Source organism: Pseudophryne corroboree, chromosome 4, assembly GCF_028390025.1.
Source record: "Pseudophryne corroboree isolate aPseCor3 chromosome 4, aPseCor3.hap2, whole genome shotgun sequence".
NCBI classification, from domain to species: domain Eukaryota; kingdom Metazoa; phylum Chordata; class Amphibia; order Anura; family Myobatrachidae; genus Pseudophryne; species Pseudophryne corroboree.
This window is the reverse complement of record NC_086447.1, coordinates 519,552,159-519,576,601: the sequence shown is the minus strand read 5'-3', so window position 1 is coordinate 519,576,601 and position 24,443 is coordinate 519,552,159. Positions and strand designations below refer to the sequence as shown.

General features: G+C 44.5%; 1 protein-coding gene across 7 annotated transcripts in view; it reads left to right on the top strand.

Annotated features, from left to right (window-relative positions):
* The window catches only part of TBC1D32 (TBC1 domain family member 32), an 851,129-nt gene that overhangs the window by 80,331 nt on the left and 746,355 nt on the right, over positions 1 to 24,443 (top strand). For all 7 annotated transcript variants that reach the window (XR_010176059.1, XM_063917235.1, XM_063917238.1 and 4 more), the window contains exons 6-10: positions 12,473 to 12,598; positions 16,529 to 16,607; positions 17,676 to 17,779; positions 17,886 to 17,947; positions 20,479 to 20,614. Coding sequence is in view for 6 of the 7 variants with exons in the window: in XM_063917235.1 (XP_063773305.1) it covers positions 12,473 to 12,598; positions 16,529 to 16,607; positions 17,676 to 17,779; positions 17,886 to 17,947; positions 20,479 to 20,614 (507 nt within the window). In the remaining variant the exon portion in view is untranslated. The remainder of the gene's footprint in view (positions 1 to 12,472; positions 12,599 to 16,528; positions 16,608 to 17,675; positions 17,780 to 17,885; positions 17,948 to 20,478; positions 20,615 to 24,443) is intronic.

Below are 24,443 nucleotides of genomic sequence, written 5' to 3'. Positions count from 1 at the left end.
CTGCAGCTGCCTGTACAGCGGGCCGCGGTATAGTGGACAGAGGGAGGGGGAAGGCGGCTGCACGCCCTCTAACTTTTCCAGCACCCGGAGCTTGCGCTCCACCGGAGCCACCCTCGCTACTCCCCTGCCGAGGAGGAGGTACCGGCAGTGGAAGAGGGGGAGGAGCTGAAATCAAATGCGGATTTAGATGATTCCCCTGCTGCACAGGGTGTAGACTCGCTTATTATTGCAATAAGAGATGTTTTAAATATTCCTAGTACTGAATCTGAGGCACAGCAATCCTTTTTCTCTGCACAGAAAATGGTACAGGTCACATTTCCTGACTCAAAGGAAGTGGATGACCTTCTCAGGGAGACATGGGCCTCTCCTGATAAATTCCAAGTGTCCAAAAGGTGGTTAGCCACCTTCTCATTTGCCCGAGAGGGGCGTAAAGTATGGGAAACTCCCCCGGCGGTGGACGCATCTGTGTCATGCCCGTCTAAAAAGCTAGTTCTGCCAGTTCCTGGGGCTACAGCCTTAAAGGAAACTGCAGATAGGAATATAGAAGCAACTTTAAAATCTATATATGTTGCAAGCGGGGGCATCCCAAAGGCCTGTTATTGCAGGATGTTGGGTGACGCACACAAGACATACTTGGCTGGTAACATTCAGGAGGGCCTAGCAGCAGATAAGTCCCTGGCCGATTTGGTACTGCTGGTTCAGCATATTCAGGAGTCTGTGTTATTAATGCACGTACCTTTACCACGGCGGTCTCTGCACGCAGAGTGTTATGGTTACACCAATGGGTAGCAGACGTTGAGTCTTAAGAAGAGTGTGGAAGCCCTACCCTTCATAGGGGATTGGCTGTTCGTAGGTGAATTGGATACCTGGATTTCGAAGGCGACCACTGGAAAGTCCACGTTCCTTCCCTCTGCTGCTCTGCCTACTAGACGCTCTTACACTGGACCTTCTCTGCAGTCCTTTCGGACAGCGCGCTTTAAGGGTAAAGCCAGAGGTGCCTCAAATGCGGCACGAGGTTCCAGAGGTAAGTCTCGCAAGCCAGCTACCACAGGATCTCAGGACCAGAGTGTCCGCTCTGGCTCCTCAAAACCCTCAGCATGACGGTGTCCCTCCACTCCAGAGGGACCTCAGTATGGGAGCTCGTCTGAGATTCTTCAGCTCCATCTGGAACAGCTCCTGCCAGGACACCTGGGTAAAAGATCTGATCTCCCAAGGCTACAAGCTGGAATTCGACAGTCTTCCACCTTGCAGGTTTATCAAGTCTGGTTTACCAGCTTCAGAAACCATACACCTCAGGAGGCCATTCTAAAGTTAACCCAGACCCAGGTCATTGTTCCACCTCAACTACAAGGCGAAGAATACTACTCCAGCCTTTTTGTGATACCAAAACCGGACGGTTCAGTGAGACCTATTTTGAACCTCAAATCGTTAAACCCATATCTGAGGGTTCAGTTCAAAATGGAGTCTCTCAGAGTGATGATCTCAGGTATGGAAGAAGGGGAATTCTTGGTCTCTCTGGACATAAAGGACACCTACCTTTTATGTCCCAATATGGCCGCCTCATCAGATGTACCTCAAGTTTGCTCTGATGGAGGAACACTACCAGTTCCAAGTGCTACCCTTTGGCCTATCCACAGCCCGAAGGGTTTTCACCAAGGTAATTGCGGAGATGTTACAACTCAGGATTCAGGGGGTGAACAGTGTCCACTACCTGGACGATCTGCTTATAAAAGCAAGGTCAAAGGAAATCCTGCTGTATAACATCTGCCGCACGACATCCCTGTTGTCACGCCAGGGTTGGATTCTGAACTTTCAGAAATCCCACCTGGAGCCAACCTAATGCCTCCAGTTCCTCTAAATGATCCTGGACACGGTGGCTCAAAAAGTTTTCCTCCCTGCAGACAAGGCGGAGGCTGTTCAGGAGTTGGTTCGAGCGATTCTACAACCACGCAAGGTCTCGTTACATCTTTGCACCCGTCTGTTGGGCAAGATGGTGGCCTCCTTCGAGGCCATTACGTTTTGCAGGTTTAATGCACGGACCTTCCAACTGAACCTCCTGAAAAAGTGGTCGGGTTCGCACCTGCAGATGCACAAAGTCATTCGTCTGTCACCACAGGCCAGGATCTCTCTTCTGTGGTGGTTACAACCCGCCAACCTCTTGGCGTGGAGGTGCTTCGGGATTTAGGATTGGATTCCCATGAGTACGGACTCCAGCCTTCGGGGCGCAGTTCCAGGGCAGGGGGTCGGAACTCGAGGCATAGGGGCACAATTCCAGGGGCGCAGTTTCAGGGCAGGGGGTCGGAACTCGAGGCCTGCCTTCCGATAAACATACTGGAACTCAGAAAGATATACAATGCTCTGCTGTACGGAGCTCATCTGCTCTGAGGTCAAGCCATTCAAGTTCAGTCAGACAATGCCACGGCGGTGACATACGTCAATCGACGGGGAGGAACAAAGAGCAGGGCCTGCATGAGGGAAGTATCCAAGATTCTACTTTGGGTCGAAAGGAATGCAAGGGCGGTGTCAGCCATTTTAATTCCAGGAGTGGACAATTGGGAGGCGGACTTCCTAAGCCGCCACGACCTCCACCCAGGAGAGTGGGGCCTGCATCCACAGGTGTTCTCGGCTCAACAACAAGCTTCCGTGCTTTTGTTCCAGGATGAGGGACCCTTTAGCAGCGGCGGTGGACACGCTAACGGCACCATGGGATTACCAGCTGTTTCCTCCGATTCCGTTACTCCCCCGTATCCTAAAAAGAATCTGAAGAGAGGGGGTACAGGCAATTCTCATTGCCCCCGACTGGCCTTCCAGAGTCTGGTACGCGGATCTTCTGGCTATGACCGTAGAAGAACCCTGAGCCCTCCCACTACAGGAGGTTCTTCTTCAGCAGGGGCCGTTCATCTACCCAGACTTATGGCAGCTTTGTTTAATGGCATGGCGGTTGAAAGGAACATTCTAGCTAAGAAGGGTATTCCGGGTAAGGTCATTACCACCATGGTTCAGGCCAGGAAGCCTGTCACGTCAAAGCATTACCACCTTATCTGGAAATGATACGTCTCGTGGTGTGAGGGCTGAGGATGTCCAGCTGCGGAATTCAATCTGGGGCGCTTTTTGCGTTTCCTACAAGCTGGTGTGGATATGGGCCTACTATTGGGCTCCATCAAAGTTCAGATCTCGACCTTGTCCATCTTCTTCCAGAATAAATTGGCTGCTTTGCCTGAGGTACAGACGTTATTGCAGGGTGTCCTGCATATTCAACCTCCCTTTGTGCTGCCCACGGCTCCTTGGGATCTCAACTTGGTTCTGACATTACTACAGTTATCTTGGTTTGAACCCCTGATGTCAGTGGAAGACAAATTCCTCACATGGAAGATGGTGATGCTCTTAGCCTTGGCCTCTGCTAGGCGGGTTTCAGAGCTGGTTGCTCTGTCCTGTAGGAGTCCCTACCTGGTCTTTCATGCAGATGGGGCAGAGCTCAGGACTCGTCAACAGTTTCTGCTGAAGGTGGTCTCTGCGTTCCACCTGAATTAGCCTATTGTGGTCCCAGCGGCCTCGGCCACTGTCTCTTTTCCTGAGTCCTTGGATGTGGTGCAAGCCATGAGGATTTACGTCAAGAGGACTGCGACTGTCCGAAAATCGGATACCTTTTTTGTCCTTTACGATGCTCGCAAGAAAGGTCTTCTTGCTTCCAATCAATCCATCACCCGTTGGATTAGGTTTACTATTCAACAGGCCTATGCTTCGCCGGCCTTGCCTGTTCCTAGGTCTGTCGAGGTCCACTCTACTAGGTCTGTAGGTTCTTCCTGGGCAGCTGCACGTGGCGTCTCGGCTTTGCAACTATGCTGTGCCGCTACCTGGTCGGGGACAAACACGTTTGTTAAGTTCTACAGGTTTGATACCCTGGCCACGGAGGATGTCCCGTTTGGACATACGTGTTGCAGGCGTCTCGGCACGTTCCCACCCGTTCTGGGAGCTTTGGGATGTCCCCATCGTAATTCAGTGTCCCCAGTATCCCTTATGGATGATAAAGAAAAGAGGATTTTAATTACCTACCAGTAAATCCTTTTCTCGTAGTCCATAAGGGATACTGGGCGTCCGCCTCTGTGCTTCACCTACCTGCAAATTATTGTTCTTGTCTGAAGTTGTTGATTACAGCTGTTGCTGTTTTCTATTTTCTATTTTCACTAGCAGTTGTTAGTTTTGTTGTTGCTGTGTGCTGGTTCGTTACTCTCACCACTCGTGTCTTTTTATGTTTCCTCCTCTCAAGTATTTCTTCTCCTTCGGGCACAGTTTTCCTAAACTGAGCTGTGAGGGACGGCATAGAGGGGAGCAGCTAGCACACCCTGTTGAAGAAATTTAAAGTGCACCGGCTCCTTTGGACCCAATCATAATTCAGTGTCCCCAGTATCCCTTATGGACTACGAGAAAAGGATTTACCGGTAGGTAATTAAAATCCTCTATTCCTAGTTTTTTATTTTTAATAAATTTGCAAAAATCGCCAAAAAAACTTTTTTCACGTTGTCATTATGGGGTATTGTGTGTTTTTTAATTCCATTTTGGAATTAGACTGTAACATAACAAAATGTGGAAAAAGTGAAGCACTGTGAATGCTTTCCGGATGCACTGTATATTGATTTCTTTGTGTATGGCATAGTGCCACCTTTACTGAGATGGGAAGGAGTCAGTAACTCTTTGACTCCTCTGTCACTCTGTCAGTATGTCGCATCTCCGTCTCTCCACTTAACTGCTTCTGACGTGAATACATCCGCACCAGTGAGGTGGAGAAGGATGTCGCTGTGACGTGGATGACAACTTGATACTACAAGGGATTTAGTAAGATATACCGATGAACAGGATGCTGGCGGTCAGAATATTGACAGCCCCCCAAAAAGTACCCTAACACTCCCCTACCCTAACCCTCCCTGCCCCCTACCTAACCCTAATCATCCCCGATGGTGTCTAACCACAGCCCGTCCCTGCATCCTAACACTAACCCCCCCTTCTTATGCCAAAACCTAACCCCCCCCCCCCCAACCGTGGCAGGACGCGAGCGCGTCCCACTGAAAGAATGATTGCGATTCTGGGCATCGGTATTTTGATGCTAGGATCCTGATCTCCATCGGTATTTTGATGCCGGCATTATGTCTCCTGTCAGGATTCCGGCGTCAGTATTTCGACGCCGGGATCTTGTCCGGCGGCATTGTTACTACATCCCACTGCAAGGGGCATACAGTAGCATCAAATATATGGACTCTTTGTGCCATAATATGAACTATGGGGGCACCGTGTGGCATAATATGAACTTCCTGGGGCACTGTGGCATATTATGAACTTACTGGATGCTATGCTTTTTATAGGTGCTTTGAGAGGCCTTTTAGCCAGTTCTGATGGGGCATATAATGAGATCTGATGGCGTGTGTGTGGAGGGTCTGATAGTCATATGAAAAAACAACTTGACATAGAGAAATGAGTATTTGGTAGGGATGGACATCCATCAATGTTCCTGATCCCATGGAAATACTTTTTTTCCATTGAATTGCAGGTATTTGATGGTTGGTATGCAGCAAATTCTCTTTCAGCCGCGGACACCCACATAGCTCATCTAATGTGCACATGCATGAAGCTGTCACTACTTCTGCTTATGCGTAAATTGTAGCTATTGATGGTTGTATAACCATATACTTTTGATGCGATGGCTAGTAGCCTCACAGTGGGTGATTTGATGTTTGAAGCCTGGCTACCATTTAATGCCGGGCTTCAGGTTTCCATCCCTAGTTTTCGGCACTTTCCAAGAAGACAGTCAAGGTTCTTCTGCAGTTCTCAACAACTTATCTTTGTGATTGTGATATCTCGGCTTATGGTACCACAAAGATTAAATGTTGCAGTCAGCTAGATGCGGAGACTGACATGAGGGTCCAACTCGGCTACATTCAGCCAAACTTCAAGGTCTTCTCTTTTTGCTAAAAGCATTTTTTCACTTCACATTAATTATTGTAGTATAGGTGGTCATTCCGAGTTGTTCGCTCGCTAGCTACTTTTAGCAGCATTGCAAACGCTAGGCCGCCGCCCTCTGGGAGTGCATCTTAGCATAGCAGAATAGCGAACGAAAGGTTAGCAGAATTGCTACTAAATAATTCCTTGCAGTTTCTGAGTAGCTCCAGACCTACTCCTAGATTGCGATCACCTCAGTCCATTTAGTTCCTGCTTTGACATCACAAACATGCCCTGCGTTCGGCCAGCCACTCCCCTGTTTCTCCAGGCACTACTGCGTTTTTACCTGGCACGCCTGCGTTTTTTAGCACACTCCCGGAAAACGCCCAGTTACCACCCAGAAACGCCCCTTTCCTGTCAATCACTCACCGATCAGCAGTGCGACTGAAAAGCGCCGCACGAACAATAGCAAAACTGCTAAGTTTTTAGTTAAATAACTAAGCACATGCGCCCTGCGTACCATGCGCATTTAGCAGCAAATTGCAGCATAGCGAAAATCGGCAACGAGCGAACAACTCGGAATGACCACTATAGTTTGTAGTACAGTAAGATTAGAAAATAAAATTTTCTCTGACGTCCTAAGTGGATGCTGGGGACTCCGTCAGGACCATGGGGATTAGCGGCTCCGCAGGAGACAGGGCACAAAAGTAAAAGCTTTAGGATCAGGTGGTGTGCACTGGCTCCTCCCCCTATGACCCTCCTCCAAGCCTCAGTTAGATTTTTGTGCCCGGCCGAGAAGGGTGCAATCTAGGTGGCTCTCCTAAAGAGCTGCTTAGAGTAAAAGTTTTGTTAGGTTTTTTATTTTCAGTGAGTCCTGCTGGCAACAGGCTCACTGCTACGAGGGACTTAGGGGAGAAGAAGTGAACTCACCTGCGTGCAGGATGGATTGGCTTCTTAGGCTACTGGACACCATTAGCTCCAGAGGGATCGAACACAGGCCCAGCCATGGAGTCCGGTCCCAGAGCCGCGCCGCGACCCCCTTGCAGATGCCGAAGAGTGAAGAGGTCCAGAAACCGGCGGCAGAAGACTTTTCAGTCTTCATGAGGTAGCGCACAGCACTGCAGCTGTGCGCCATTGTTGTCAGCACACTTCACACCAGCGGTCACTGAGGGTGCAGGGCGCTGGGGGGGGCGCCCTGGGCAGCAATGAAATACCTATACTGGCTAAAAGATACATCACATATAGCCCCTGGGGCTGTATGGATGTATTTAACCCCTGCCAGGTCTCAGAAAAACGGGAGAAGAAGCCTGCCGAAAAGGGGGCGGAGCCTATTCTCCTCAGCACACAGCGCCATTTTCCCTCACAGAAATGCTGGTGGGAAGGCTCCCAGGCTCTCCCCTGCACTGCACTACAGAAACAGGGTTAAAACAGAGAGGGGGGGCACTTATTTGGCGATATGATTATATATATTAAGATGCTATAAGGGAAAAACACTTATATAAAGGTTGTCCCTGTATAATTATAGCGTTTTGGTGTGTGCTGGCAAACTCTCCCTCTGTCTCCCCAAAGGGCTAGTGGGGTCCTGTCCTCTATCAGAGCATTCCCTGTGTGTGTGCTGTGTGTCGGTACGTGTGTGTCGACATGTATGAGGACGATGTTGGTGAGGAGGCGGAGCAATTGCCTGTAATGGTGATGTCACTCTCTAGGGAGTCGACACCGGAATGGATGGCTTATTTAGGGAATTACGTGATAATGTCAACACGCTGCAAGGTCGGTTGACGACATGAGACGGCCGGCAAACCAATTAGTACCTGTCCAGGCGTCTCAAACACCGTCAGGGGCTTTAAAACGCCCATTTACCTCAGTCGGTCGACACAGACACAGACACGGACACTGACTCCAGTGTCGACGGTGAAGAAACAACGTATTTTCCATTTGGGCCACACGTTACATGTTAAGGGCAATGAAGGAGGTGTTACATATTTCTGATACTACAAGTACCACAAAAGAGGGTATTATGTGGGGTGTGAAAAAACTACCTGTAGTTTTTCCTGAATCAGATAAATTAAATGAAGTGTGTGATGATGCGTGGGTTTTCCCCGATAGAAAATTATTGGCGTTATACCCTTTCCCGCCAGAAGTTAGGGCGCGTTGGGAAACACCCCTTAGGGTGGATAAGGCGCTCACACGCTTATCAAAACAAGTGGCGTTACCGTCTCCAGATACGGCCGCCCTCAAGGAGCCAGCTGATAGGAGGCTGGAAAATATCCTAGAAAGTATATACACACATACTGGTGTTATACTGCGACCAGCGATCGCCTCAGCCTGGATGTGCAGCGCTGGGGTGGCTTGGTCGGATTCCCTGACTGAAAATATTGATACCCTTGACAGGGACAGTATTTTTTTGACTATAGAGCATTTAAAGGATGCATTTCTATATATGCGAGATGCACAGAGGGATATTTGCACTCTGGCATCAAGAGTAAGTGCGATGTCCATATCTGCCAGAAGATGTTTATGGACACGACAGTGGTCAGGTGATGCAGATTCCAAACGGCACATGGAAGTATTGCCGTATAAAGGGGAGGAGTTATTTGGGGTCGGTCCATCGGACCTGGTGGCCACGGCAACAGCTGGAAAATCCACCTTTTTTACCCCAAGTCACATCTCAGCAGAAAAAGACACCGTCTTTTCAGCCTCAGTCCTTTCGTCCCCATAAGAGCAAGCAGGCAAAAGGCCAGTCATATCTGCCCAGGGATAGAGGAAAGGGAAGAAGACTGCAGCAGGCAGCCCATTCCCAGGAACAGAAGCCCTCCACCGCTTTTGCCAAGTCCTCAGCATGACGCTGGGGCCGTACAAGCGGACTCAGCTGCGGTGGGGGGTCGTCTCAAGAGTTTCAGCGCGCAGTGGGCTCACTCGCAAGTGGACCCCTGGATCCTACAAGTAGTATCCCAGGGGTACAGATTGGAAGTTCGAGACGTCTCCCCCTTGCAGGTTCCTGAAGTCTGCTTTACCAACGTCTCCCTCCGACAGGGAGGCAGTATTGGAAACAATTCACAAGCTGTATTCCCAGCAGGTGATAATCAAAGTACCCCTCCTACAACAAGGAAAGGGGTATTATTCCACACTATATTGTGGTACTGAAGCCAGACGGCTCGGTGAGACCTATTCTAAATCTGAAATATTTGAACACTTACATACAAAGGTTCAAATCAAGATGGAGTCACTCAGAGCAGTGATAGCGAACCAGGAAGAAGGGGACTGTATGGTGTCCCTGGACATCAAGGATGCTTACCTCCATGTCCCAATTTGCCCTTCTCACCAAGGGTACCTCAGGTTCGTGGTACAAAACTGTCACTATCAGTTTCAGACGCTGCCGTTTGGATTGTCCACGGCACCCCGGGTCTTTACCAAGGTAATGGCCGAAATGATGATTCTTCTTCAAAGAAAAGGCGTCTTAATTATCCCTTACTTGGACGATCTCCTGATAAGGGCAAGGTCCAGAGAACAGTTGGAGGTCGGAGTAGCACTATCTCAAGTAGTTCTACGACAGCACGGGTGGATTCTAAATATTCCAAAATCGCAGCTGTCTCCGACGACACGTCTGCTGTTCCTAGGGATGATTCTGGACACAGTCCAGAAAAAGGTGTTTCTCCCGGAGGAGAAAGCCAGGGAGTTATCCGAGCTAGTCAGGAACCTCCTAAAACCAGGAAAAGTGTCAGTGCATCATTGCACAAGGGTCCTGGGTAAAATGGTGGCTTCTTACGAAGCGATTCCATTCGGCAGATTTCACGCAAGAACTTTTCAGTGGGATCTGCTGGAAAAATGGTCCGGATCGCATCTTCAGATGCATCAGCGGATAACCCTGTCTCCAAGGACAAGGGTGTCTCTTCTGTGGTGGCTGCAGAGTGCTCATCTACTAAAGGGCCACAGATTCGGCATTCAGGACTGGGTCCTGGTGACCACGGATGCCAGCCTGAACGGCTGGGGAGCAGTCACACAAGGAAAAAATTTCCAGGGAGTGTGATCAAGTCTGGAGACTTCTCTCCACATAAATATACTGGAGCTAAGAGCAATTTACAATGCTCTAAGCATAGCAAGACCTCTGCTTCAAGGTCAGCCGGTATTGATCCAGTGGGACAACATCACGGCAGTCGCCCACGTAAACAGACTGGGCGGCACAAGAAGCAGGAGGGCAATGGCAGAAACTGCAAGGATTCTTCGCTGGGCGGAAAATCATGTGTTAGCACTGTCAGCAGTGTTCATTCCGGGAGTGGACAACTGGGAAGCAGACTTCCTCAGCACGACCTCCACCCGGGAGAGTGGGGACTTCTTCGGGAAGTCTTCCACATGATTGTGAACCGTTGGGAAAGACCAAAGGTGGACATGATGGCGTCCCGCCTGAACAAAAAACTGGACAGGTATTGCGCCAGGTCAAGAGACCCTCAGGCAATAGCTGTGGACGTTCTGGTAACACCGTGGGTGTACCAGTCGGTGTATGTGTTCCCTCCTCTGCTTCTCATGCCTAAGGTACTGAGAATTATAAGACGTAGAGGAGTAAGAACTATACTCGTGGCTCCGGATTGGCCAAGAAGGACTTGGTACCCGGAACTTCAAGAGATGCTCACAGAGGACTCATGGCCTCTGCCGCTAAGAAGGTACTTGCTTCAGCAAGTACCATGTCTGTTCCAAGACTTACCGCGGCTGCGTTTGACGGCATGGCGGTTGAACGCCGGATCCTAAGGGAAAAAGGCATTCCGGAAGAGGTCATTCCTACCCTGGTCAAAGCCAGGAAGGAGGTGACCGCACAACATTATCACCACATGTGGCAAAAATATGTTGCGTGGTGTGAGACCAGGAAGGCCCCACGAAGAAATTTCAACTCGGTCGATTCCTGCATTTCCTGCAAACAGGAGTGTCTATGGGCCTCAAATTGGGGTCCATTAAGGTTCAAATTTCGGCCCTGTCGATTTTCTTCCAGAAAGAATTGGCTTCAGTTCCTGAAGTCCAGAAGTTTGTCAAGGGAGTACTGCATATACAACCCCCTTTTGTGCCTCCAGTGGCACTGTGGGATCTCAACGTAGTTCTGGGATTCCTCAAATCACATTGGTTTAAACCGCTCAAATCTGTGGATTTGAAATATTTCACATGGAAAGTGACCATGATGTTGGCCCTGGCCTCGGCCAGGCGAGTGTCAGAATTGGCGGCTTTGTCTCACAAAAGCCCATATCTGATTGTCCATTCGGACAGGGCAGAGCTGCGGACTCGTCCCCAGTTTCTCCCTAAGGTGGTGTCAGCGTTTCACCTGAACCAGCTTATTGTGGTACCTGCGGCTACTAGGGACTTGGAGGACTCCAAGTTGCTAGATGTTGTCAGGGCCCTGAAAATATAGGTTTCCAGGACGGCTGGAGTCAGGAAAACTGACTTGCTGTTATCCTGTATGCACCCAACAAACTGGGTGCTCTTGCTTCTAAGCAGACGATTGCTAGTTGGATGTGTAGTACAATTCAGCTTGCACATTCTGTGGCAGGCCTGCCACAGCCAAAATATGTAAATGCCCATTCCACAAGGAAGGTGGGCTCATCTTGGGCGGCTGCCCGAGGGGTCTCGGCTTTACAACTTTGCCGAGCTGCTACTTGGTCAGGGGCACACCCTGGCTGAGGAGGACCTGGAGTTCTCTCACTCGGTGCTGCAGAGTCATCCGCACTCTCCCGTCCGTTTGGGAGCTTTGGTATAATCCCCATGGTCCTGACGGAGTCCCCAGCATCCACTTAGGACGTCAGAGAAAATAAGAATTTACTTACCGATAATTCTATTTCTCGTAGTCCGTAGTGGATGCTGGGCGCCCATCCCAAGTGCGGATTGTCTGCAATACTTGTACATAGTTATTGTTACAAAAATCGGGTTATTATTGTTGTGAGCCATCTTTTCAGAGGCTCCGCTGTTATCATGCTGTTAACTGGGTTCAGATCACAGGTTGTACAGTGTGATTGGTGTGGCTGGTATGAGCCTTACCCGGGATTCAAAATCCTTCCTTATTGTGTACGCTCGTCCGGGCACAGTATCCTAACTGAGGCTTGGAGGAGGGTCATAGGGGGAGGAGCCAGTGCACACCACCTGATCCTAAAGCTTTTACTTTTGTGCCCTGTCTCCTGCGGAGCCGCTAATCCCCATGGTCCTGACGGAGTCCCCAGCATCCACTACGGACTACGAGAAATAGAATTATCGGTAAGTAAATTCTTATTTTTTTTTTAATTACATTTTTGTTTATTCTCCCTTCACATTAAAACTCTCTTCCCCAGTAATGCATGCATACGTAGAATTTAGGTGTTGTCTGTGAAACATTTAAATGTTGAGTGGTACAACAGTCTGTTTTCCTCTTTGTAGAGGAGAAAGTCTTTGTGAATGAAACAGTTTGAGAACTGCTGTTCTACAAGGTTCTACCTGACAGGACGATACTTTCAAGCATTTTGTTTGCTAATACTTGACAAGTAGTTTTGTTTTTTCCTCTGTGACATTTTTTCTTTTTTTTGCTCCAAAGATACGGAAAGAGGCAATGCAAACATTGTGTTCTGCTCCGCCATCTGATGTTCTCAACTGTGAATGCTGGCATGTTCTTCATAAAAATCTAACTCTGTCACTGGCCAATCCAGACTCTACATTCACCGTAAGAACAACTTTCTTTAATTTCCATTTCTCTTGTGGTGTTCTGACTAAATATTTTTAGTAATTGAAATAAGTAATGATGTTTTCCATTCACAAATATCACTCACTTTATAATAAAATGATTGACAAAACATTTAATGCTTCTGAAATGAATGGGTCGATTACAGTTTTAAGTCATTCTGTAGATGTGCTGCATGTGATGAACAATCAGCTTCATACTCTATAAGTCAAAGGCTTCTTGGTTATGGCACTGTGTTTATTTGTCCATCATTACGGGATCAGTATGAAATACCTACAATTAAAATCCCGACAACAATTGACCGACTGTCAAAATCCGACAAGGTCAAAATACTGACATTTAAAATACCGACAAGGTCAAAATACTAACATTTAAAATACCGACAAGGTCAAAATACTAACATTTAAAATACCGTCGTTTTAAAATGTCGACCGGTCAAAAAGTCGACAAGAGTTTTTCCTTGTTTTTTTGTATGTATTCCAGGGTGGAAATACAGATTTTTTTTGAAGGGTCTTTGGGATGTGAAGTAATCTAAGTTATCTTAGAAACTATTCAAACCTGTGCAGGAAATCTTTCAGAAGTTTTAAATTTTTAAAGAAATATTTTTAATAGCCATTCCATCTGCATGTAGTGCAAGCACTCTGGGTGTGAAAAAAATATATTCTTAATATTTTCCATGATTCTATGCCCCTCCTCCAGACTCCAGTTTAGATCTGTGCCCAGGCAGACTGGATGCACTCTGAGGAGCTCTACTGAGTTTCTCTGAAAAGACTTTATTGTTAGGTTTTTTATTTTCAGGGGGGCTCCTGGCAACAGTCTCCCTGCTTCGTGGGACTTAGGGGAGAGAAGTCAAACCTACTTCTGGTGAGTTTAAAGGCTCTGCTTCTTTGGCTACAGGACACCATTCGCTCCTGAGGGTTTGGAACACTAGGTACGCCTAGGGGTTCATTCCCAGAGCCCACCGTCACCCCCCTTGCAGAGCCAGAAGACAGGTAAGTAGAAGAAGAAAAGAAGACTTCAGTGACTGCTTCTGAGGTACCGCACAGCGATCGCGCTTCGCGCCATGCTCCCACACACAGCGGCACTGTAGGGTGCGGGGAGGGGGGCGCCCTGGGCAGCATATAAATCCTCATATGTGACTGGAAAAGAGTGGTATGAGTGCCTGGGAACTAAATCCTGACCCCCGCCAGTATAAATATAATAAAAAATAGCGGGCTGAAGTGCGCCATTAAGGAGGCGTTGCTTAGCCCTCATAGCTCTCATCAGCGCCATTTTCTCTCCACAGAGTGGTAGAGACGCTGGTCCTTCCTCACACATAACAGAGTGAAAAACGGTGGGGGGTACACAGTTGATTTGGTGCAATATAAGTTAGGTATAAAAGCACTATGGTCTGAGGCATTATATAAAGGTTTTCAGAACTGAGATTGAGCGCTGGGTTGTGAGCTAGCAAACTACATCTGTGTCTCCCTGACAGACTTTACTGTGGGTCTGTCCCCTATATGCCCGGTGTGTTGGTGGGTGTTTGGTACACGTGTGTCGGCATGTCTGAGGCTGAGTGATCTTCCCACAAACGGCTGTGGGAGTGACCCTGTTGGCACCGCCGACTCCTGATGGGGCTTGGTACATGTGTGTCAACATGTCGGTGGCTGAATGTTTTTTCCCAAGAGGAAAATATAGTAGGGACACAGTCGTGTGGGGGTGGCCCTGTCGGCACCACTAATATCTGGCGTAATTTATTGGTGTTTAAGTGGAATGTAAATAAATGATGCTAGACTGTTTATCAGTTACAGTATTGACTACTACACACATGGTTATTTTCCAATGTTCCTGTGAGCCCCTTCTATGAGAAGCACCTTGGTTAAAGTTTTATGTGACTTCTTTAAATGGAAAAATATACAAAAATCCTCAAAATAGTTCTTACTCTTTTAACTATACTGATTGATAAATGGGTGCAAATGGTGTCTTACTTCTGACCCAGGTGGACTATGATCTGATCATTTTGCATTATACTACCGTCCAGCAATTTGAGTACCTATTACACCCAAGAAATTGTGGAGGGGGTTTGAGTAATGATTAGGCTGTAGGACAATCGGATTAATCTAGTCCTCTTAAACTATTTTAAACACTGAGGTGCAGAATGCCAGAACCTAGCATTGTGCAAGTAGAATTGAAAAAAGTTACTACAAAATAGGCTTAAGTCTGTAATTGCATCCAGGCGCATTATCCAAATTGATTTTATTCATCTGGCTAATAAGTGGTGCTGATTAAAGAGCATAGTTATGTGCACTGAGTGAAATTAGAACACAGGCAGAAAGTGAATAGCTATCTCCTATGTATTTAACTTTGTGAAATAGGCAAGTGAAAGACTATTTCAAGCCTCTGTTTGATTAGTGTTCTTTAGAAAATGAATTTGCTACTGAAATAAGCACTGAGCTGTCTTTATATTGAGTTTGATGCAAATTTTCAGTACTAATATGGATGACTTAGATTTGTTTTTTAAATTGCCTCTTCTTGGACACATATATTTAAAACATTTGTACAGCAGTAAAAATAAAAAAAATCTGTTTCTGTTCTAGTCATATTAGCTTCAGTTTACTAACAATTATGTTTATATTAAAGCACATATCTTTCTTTTGAAGTTGAATAGTGAAGCCTGTTGGCTTTTTCAGTCTATTGCAAGTGAGTCAGTTACTGCAATTGTCCCAGAAGTTCCCATGGTTTAGTGCAAACTTTGCACCTAAATACAATGCATGAGCCCTAATGACAAATGTAATAGTGGGTTTAGGTCCTACGTTTTTATTATTATTATTAAAAAGTCAGTTAAAATTTATACTACTGTATATTTGAACTAAAGTAACCATATGTCCAACCCCAAACATTTTACTGTTTGCCCCAAAATACTTCTTATTTCTGTGACTATAGCAACTGGAGCTACTCGAGTATCATTTTGTTTTGTGTCAAATAAAATTTTATTTTTTTTCTAAGACCATATTCATTTATAAAAGCACTTACAGTATATTGATTTAAATTGTTAATTATCCAATAGGAATATACAGACCCTGCATGTTAAAAACAGGGATGGGAGCAATATAAGCCTCCTGTTGGAGGTAAATCCAATGCTCCCAAATTGGCAACCAGCAATTGAAAAGCCTGACTGTATGTGACTGACCAGCGGGAAAAAAACCAAAAAAAAAAACCCCCAAAACAATAATACATATAAAAATGTAGTTGACCATTAAATTAATAAAACTAGTTTTAAATTTAAAATTCTTAAATAATTTGGACCCTAATTTTTGAATGATTATAATTCTACAGCATTTAAGAATAATTTCCTTTAGAAGGATTAGTGGCTTCCCCCCCCCCCCCTCCCCTTAATACACCTACAGTATGTGCCTTAAAAAAAAAAAAAGTGAATTACAATTATAATGTTGCAAAATGCAACTGATTCACTTGCTAATGGTTATGAGTACATATTGTTTGTTGCAAGGACATTGCTATAAATCTGCATTGTTAAGAGAAAAATTTATTTCACACGCTTATTGTTAATACAGTACATCAGGGAAATGTATTTTGTTTTCTGGTTGATGTTTTAGAACAAGTTTTGCATTGCTTACATGGAAAGAAGCCTTGACATTTGAGAAATGAATATTTAAAAATATTTCTTTGTGGTTTAATGAAAAAGGACAAAATGTATTTTTGATATTTAATGATTTTGTATATACAGTGTCCTGTTAGTTAACATTTGTCTCAATGTGTGATTAGAAGTATTGTTTTTACATCTGCTAAATGTTCTTTTATACTGTACTGAATTAAATATTATTTAAAACAATACATTTTTGTTAATTTTAAACTCATTTTAAAGTTTTATATTACTATTCTCAAACGTATAGTTTATTTTTTGCTTGTTCTTAGGAGAGAATTTTACGATTTTATGCTAAAACTTTTTCTTCATCACCATTAAATATGGCAAGAGAAGTCTACACAAGCTTGGGTATGTGATTTCTTATTATTTTTTTATGTGCTTTCATTAAGAACTAATTATGCATCATAACTTTTATTCATCCATCCACAGTTTGTGACTGCATTTAACACCAGTGTACTGCATATAAGACCCGTTTTTCTTGTGACGTGTAATTTATCAGCTCATACCTTTTTAGGTTTCATGTGTTCTCTGCTCATTTAGATTGTAAGATCATATATATACCCTATAACCAAACTTGTCAAGTATTGCATTCACCATGACTGTTCTGTTTTAAAGATTCAATCCACTGTTTCAAGTTGACCACTAATGCAACATTGAATATCAATATATAAAAACCTAACTTTAATCCACAATATTAGCTTTTTTTTTTTTTTTTTTATAAGTTAGAAAATGATTCAGAACACTAAACCATGTATACCTAAACCCATTTCTCCAGTACATTACATTATTGTATCACACCATTTTTACTGTACAGCTCAGATTCCGGCATACATACTGTAGCCCAGGTTCTTTATTATTTATAGTCCCAGCTAATTTAAATGCTGGAAGCCTGGTGTCCTACAGTGCTGAATGTTGGGAGTCTTTAAAAAGAGATCACCTTTATTTAACATTGCCCTTATACATTCTGTCAATGGAAAATGGACACTTCTTATTGGTTATGCTTAGATGCAAATGCATGAATGTAATTATGAGTGGTAAACAATGTTGTTTAGCACCACACTTTCAAGGAAAACATGATTTAGATGTTGCTTTTTTTTTTGCTTAAGAAATAGTATATGTAAGTTATACTAGAAAACCTTGTCTTTATAGCACACTTAGCAATCTCAGACTTTAAACGGCATGCTAGGTAGTCAGATTTAATTGAATTTTACAGTGCGTAATAAGTCATTCTGCACACAGCAGAAGGATTTGACCCCTGAGGCTGTAGAAGCCCAAAATGTTGAATAATTCACACGTGCAGAGCTGCAGTTGTGTATATTACTTTTTTTTTTCAATTAGAACAGTAAGTTTCTGTACCTTGTTACACCAGCCACGTAAAGCCCACTTAACCGGTATGTGTGTTTGTTTATTTTTCAGCCAAACATTTGGAATTGTCATTTGCTTCTAAGGAAGGTCACAAACCAATATTAGTAACGGGTATAGACCTGAACAATCCAGAAGTTGTCCGTACATTAAAAAAGGTAACAAGAATCCTTTGTTGCAATCCTCTTTTTGTGTTGATCATTAGCTTGCTTTATTTAGTTGTCATTCTAATATACAAATGAGTAATGTATGTTTGCTTTTTAGATTCGTCTCTTAAATGATTACCAGAAGGAGGTTCCATCTTTCTGGATTCGTCATCCAGAAAAGTACTGTATCCATCGTTAAATTTTTGGCAAAAATTTATGAGTTTATGATGTTTGTATTACATTTTCTGTTCTTGCAGAGTAATATTTTAACTAAACGGTAACACTTTCTTATTTTTATACTGCTTTTTAGAATTTTAGTAGGTACAGCACTTAAAATTAAAACTTATATGCTTAGTAATAGTAGGTAATTCAGTTGCTGGGGAATGGTGCAATTGCCATTGCTGCGGTGTTTAAATGCCGGCAGCAGCAGCCTTTTTCGTACCCTTCAAATCAGCTGCGCAAATCACCCACAAATGAATTCACCCCCCATAGTGTTTTTATCCTTTAAGTATCCCAGTTGGAACCAGTATGTATACCACAATTTGTTTTGTCAACTGGTGTACATTGTGTTAAATGTACAGTATGAACATCTGAAACAACCATTTAAGTGGGTGTACTGCTATGTAAGGTGTAAATGAGTTGTTCATCTAAATTGAATGTAAATAAACCTGTGTGATATTGGATCCCTGCTTTCGGGATGCCGGCGGTCACATGAGACACCAGCACCCCAACAATTAGAATGCCGTCAGGGACTGGGTAATTATTTTACCTGTCCCCTAACCCGCCTGGGATGGCGGCTAGGGCTACGATAGTGGGTGGTGGTGGCTGGGTCTCAGTCACGGGGGGGGGGTGGCTAAGGCTGAATCTCGGGGGGGGGGGGGAGGTTACAGCTACCCACCCAACCCCCCTCTAGCGCCTGAACACCCTAGGGAGACTATGGCCCTAACCGTCACCCTGATACTTGCCTTTGGGATGTACAGTAGAAAAGAGATAACTGAGTTATCACTAGTTGGGATCAGTGTAGAATGTTATAAATAAAAACAAAATGAGAGACCAGGATCCTGAAGTACTGTATGTAGCTTGGACATGGAAGAAAAAGAAAGCGTTTCAGCAAGGATAGACCTTATCTGGTGCATCCCAATACTTATACTAAAATGGCTGATATTGAGGATGTCCGACAGTATTACCGCTTATATCTTCATGCAGCCAGGGGAATGACTGCTCAAGCAAGCATTGAAATAGGAATGCAGTGAAGGTCAGGCAGTTACAGTTGGTAGGGTATTTATTAAGTGATAGAGTGGATCATCTGCAGCAGGGATCACAATTGCTGAATAGTCTATGGTCTTCCGGGTACTTAAGTTTAATATAATTGTGGGTTGTGTCAATGAACTGTGTAGATCCCATGATCTTTGTACACGTTGTTGCAAAACGAAGGCCCTCCTATATTGCAAGGGTTTAGCCTATTTAGGCAGGAATCAATAAGATGATAATAATAATAATAGTTTTATTTTAATTCCACCTATACAAAGTGCCACAGCTGAAAGATAGCAGGAAGTTAGGGAGATGGATGCATGACTTGATAAGACTCGTATAGGTTTATTTACGAAGGAACCCAGCACTTCTGATCATGTGTATGCCAGATATTTAAAAGGGCAATTCTTTTACTAGCCTTGTCTTGCTAGTAAAAGCATTGCCCTTTTAAATATCGGGCACTATAAAAAGCATCAGATTGCTTCGTAAATAAGCCCTTTTGTTTGCTGGAGGACTTATTTGATGAAACTGTAGAATGCTCATTGTTATTGTAAAGTGCTAATTGGAATTTGTTATCACTCACCAAATATAGCTATGTGTGCAGAAAATCAATTATTTTATCCCACAGAAAACATAGCAAAGCAGTAGAAGGCTTTAATAACTGGCAAATGTAACAAGTCAGATATAAATAAAACATAATAGGTGTAGAAGTTCTGACACAGGAAGCAGATTTTTATGAGTATTAAATTACAGCTACATGTTGCAGATGACTGGGTAACAGCTAGAGGGGGAGCACTGCCGGACTTGGCATTTACTAATACAGGTTGAGTATCCCTTATCCAAAATGCTTGGGACCAGAGGTATTTTGAATATGGGATTTTTCCGTATTTTGGAATAATTGCATACCATAATGAGATATCATGGTGATGGGACCTAAATCTAAGCACAGAATACATTTATGTATCATATATACCTTATACATACCTGAAGGTCATTTAATACAATATTTGTAATAACTTTGTGTATTAAACAAAGTTTGTGTACATTGAGCCATCAAAAAACAAAGGTTTCACTATCTCACTCTCACTCAAAAAAGTCCGTATTTCGGAATATTTGGATATGGGATACTCAACCTGTATAAATTCTATTTAATGTACATATACCAAGGTTTATAGTTATTGGTGGTAATAATATTTGACTTGTGTTTTAAGAAGCTGAAGGAGGGTTACAAAAGACCAAGATTTTCATATATCCCTTGAGCTTAATGGAAAAGCAGCCAGTGTACCAGAAGCCTAACTGAGGCAGGGGACACTTCAGTTCCCAACATGTCTGCCTTCATTATTTGTATACTTTAAATAAAGTGTTCCAATCAAAACATAGACAACAAGTAAAGGTTAAGAATACGGACTTTATATGTTTTTGATATGCAAAAGTTTAATTACATTTTTCTCACTGATCAGGTACATGGAAGAAATCATAGAGAGCACGTTGTCCCTGTTATCAGTAACTCAAGATTCAAATTCACAAATGCTACTGGATCCAGTATTTTACTTGTCAATGACTGATACCAAGGCTTTGTGGTTCAAAAAATGGATGGTAATTGAAATGTTGTTTTTGTTGTTGTTGTTCATTATGTTGTTTTATTATTATTATTATTATTATTATTATTATTATTATTATTATTATATGCTATTACCACTTGAAGATCATCCCACTATTTATTTAAATTAAGTTTATACAGGTTGAGTATCCCATATCCAAATATTCCGAAATTCGGAATATTCCGAAATACGGAATTTTTTGAGTGAAACTGAGATAGTGAAACCATTGTTTTCTGATGGCTCAATATGCACAAACTTTGTTTAATACACAAAGGTATTAACAATATAGTTTCTCTTACGTCCTAGAGGATGCTGGGGTCCACATTAGTACCATGGACATAGACCGGTCCACCAGGAGCCATTGGCACTTTAAGAGTTTGAGAGTGTGGGCTGGCTCCTCCCTCTATGGTCCTCCTACCAGACTCGGTTTAGAAAATGTGCCCGGAGGAGCCGGTCACAGCTAGGGGAGCTCCATAGGAGTTTCTCTAGTTTTATTATTTTAAATAGAGTTTAGGCACAGGGAGGCTGCTAGCAACAGCCTCCCTGCTTCGTGGGACTAAGGGGGGTAGTAGTGTCCACCATAAGGGGTCTGAGCCACTATCTCCGCTGACAGGACACTGAGCTCCTGAGGGGATTGATCGATCGCCGCCACAAGGGATCGCTCACCCCGGCAGCATGCCGCCACCCCCTTACAGAGCCAGAAGACTTGTGGCGAGTTAGTCACCGGCACCCCTAACAAGACGGGAGCCGGTGTGAAGATGGCGTCAACAGGGTAGGCAGCGCAGTACTAACTGCGCTCCGGGGCTCAGCAGTACATGGTGCGACGCTGTGAGGGGTGCCCTGAGCCAGCACCTACACCCTACACTGGTCGGCAAGGGACCCCGGATCACTGCCAACACATACCTCAGGCCAGTATAATTCAAACAGAGAGCGAGAAGCAGCGCCATGAAAGGGGGCAGAGCTTCTCAGAACGGACCCAGCAGCGTTCAGCGCCATTTTCCCTGCCTGCAGAGACGATAAAAGGGAGACCTGTCCTTCCTCATCAACTCCAGCTATCTTGTACAGTACCAGGGGTTTGTAGAAGGGGGGGAGGCTGTGTACATACTGTGTAACCTATTAAGGTGCACAGTAAGCGCTGGGTAGTGGCTGTTCTCTATCCAAAAAGCGCTGTGTCTGGGTTGGCTCCAATCTCTGTGTCTCTCTTGGCATTCTTGGGGGGAAACTCTGTCTGCCATTTCCCTGTGTGTGTGTGTGTGTGTGTGTGTGTGTGTGTGTGTGTGTGTGTGTGTGTGTGTGTGTGTGTGTGTGTGTGTGTGTGTGTGGAGTATCTGTTGTCTCCTAAAAGCCATGTCTAGGGACTCTGTGACATATGCTGCAGAGGATATGTCCTCTCAGGATGATCCCATTCCATGTAATCAGGATTGCACTGTTTTGGCACAGATTCCGGTAAAAGAGCCTGAGTGGTTAACCTCAATTAAGGGTATGATCTCTGATTTCTACTAGGGTAGCACAGAATAAGACTGCAACTCAGGTTTTACAGAACTCTATGGCAGTTTGGTCCGGTACGGTACCTTCAGGGCCCCCTAGCATTCACTCCCAAAAGCATGCTCTTGCCCAGATTATGCAAGATGACACGGATACCGACTCTGACATTGTAGATGATGGGGATGTGCGGGCGGCATCTCTTGCAAAAGGGGTGCAGTTGATGATTGAAGCCATTAGAGATGTGTTGAATATTGCTGACGCATTACCTGAGCAGGTTGAGGAGGCTTACTTCACGGATAATAAGAAAGCCTCACTAACCTTCCCTGCGTCTAAGGAGTTAAACGCTATATTTGAAAAATCCTGGGAAAACCCGGAGAAAAAATTCCAGATTTCCAGAAAGGTTCTGGTTGCGCTTCCCTGCCCTGAGGAGGATAGAAAGAAATTGGGAAAACCCACCCATAGTTGCCGCATCTGTGTCCAGACAGTCAAAGATTATGTGAAAAAGGACACACCTTGAAAAAGACCTCCATGGTCGAAACGGCGTTGGTGCATGCTGAGAGTGGATTTTTCCTTTTAACTCAACACTTTTAATTTGGCAGCAAGTTTGTCCGTCTGTATCATTCTGTGAGGTACGCTGGGGTAAATATACAGTGGGTATTCCGGACTTCCCATCTATGTTACAATTTTTCCATCTGCTTTAATACCCCAGTTTGCCGTCTACTCCAGTCTGCACTTCCCAGTTGTACATGAAGTCATCTTGCTCATTTTACCATTTATGTAAATTTTAATTGCCAATTTTTGAGTAATAAAAAGAAAACATTTTCTGCTCATTCACCGGGTTGGATCGTGATTGAAAGATACCTTTTATATGTGGATTGAACTTGCTTTACATGTGAGTGATGGTACGCTGTGCCTATATGAACGGATGCAATACCATTAGACAAAGAAACCTTTATGTGCTTTTCTCTATCACTTTATAAGTGAGTTTCGGTACGCTCCATTTGATACTGAATTGGTGGTGAGAGTCTGTCCTCCCTTCTATCAAGTTGAATCACCAGGGCTCTTTTTCTGATTATCACGAGACAGCATTTTCCAGCAATATTACCCTTTGGATCTTTTGTGTTTCTTCTATTTGCATGTTTCCCGTGGACATTTGAACTGCTACGAGTGACCCAAGGACTGTGTTTGGGAAATCTAGACCGTATTGTAAAAGATTCTTTATTTTTTTATTATATTTCCTTATTAGGTTTATCCCACTGTCGCTGTTTCTACATTTGTGGGCGCCTTCGATCATTTCCCTGTCCTTTTTCTCATTTGTTGGTATTCACCTGAAGTTGGGCAGGTATTAAGGGTTCTGATTGAGCTGACCACATTACTTTAGTGCACCAGAGTTCACCTCCATACTTTCCTTTTACCAGTCAAAGAAGATGGTTTTACCTGTCCCGGGATCTGCCACGTTGAAAGAACCGGCTGATCGCAAAATTTACACTACGCTCAAATCCATATACACGGCTTCAGGGATGATACTACGGCCTACCATTGCCTGTGCATGGATCTCTAAAGCTATAGTAAAGTGGTCTGGCACGTTACTTGAGGAATTGGATACAATGGATAAAAGTGACGTTGAATTGTTCTTACGTAACATACAGGATTCTGCAGGATTTATGGTGAAATCCATGAAAGACCTGGTTTCGATGGCTGCAGGGATATCTTCCATGTCTGTCTCAGCTCGTAGAGGACTCTGGCTGCGCCAAAGGTCTGCCGTCACGGAATCCAGGAGAGGCGTGGAGAACCTACCCTACACAGGTCAGGCTGTATTTGGGGAAGCGCTAGATGCGTGGATTTCCACGGCAACTGAGGGTAAGTCACCTTTTCTTCCTTCAGCTGCGCCTGCTACGAAGAAACCTTTTTCTTCAGCTGCGTCACAGTCCTTTCGGACAACTAAAACAAGAAAGAACAAGCCGCTTAACACCTTTAGAGGAGGTCGGGCAGAATCCAAAAGACCTGCTACTGCATGCTCCCAGGACCAGAAGCCTGTCTCTGGTACATCAAAATCCTCAGCATGACGGTGGACCTTCCAGGGAAGATGGTCAAATCAGTAAGCCATTCTTTCAATAAACATTCTGGAATTAAGAGCCGTGTACAACGGTCTTTTCCAAGTGGCTCACCTTCTACAAGATCGGGCCATTCAAATACAGTCGGACAATGTAACGATGGTAGCCTATATAAACCGACACGGAGAAACAAAAAGCAGAGCTGCAATGTCAGAAGTGACAAGAATCCTCCTCTGGGCAGAAAGGCCCGGGTTGGTGCTGTCAGCGATCTTCCTTCCAGGATTG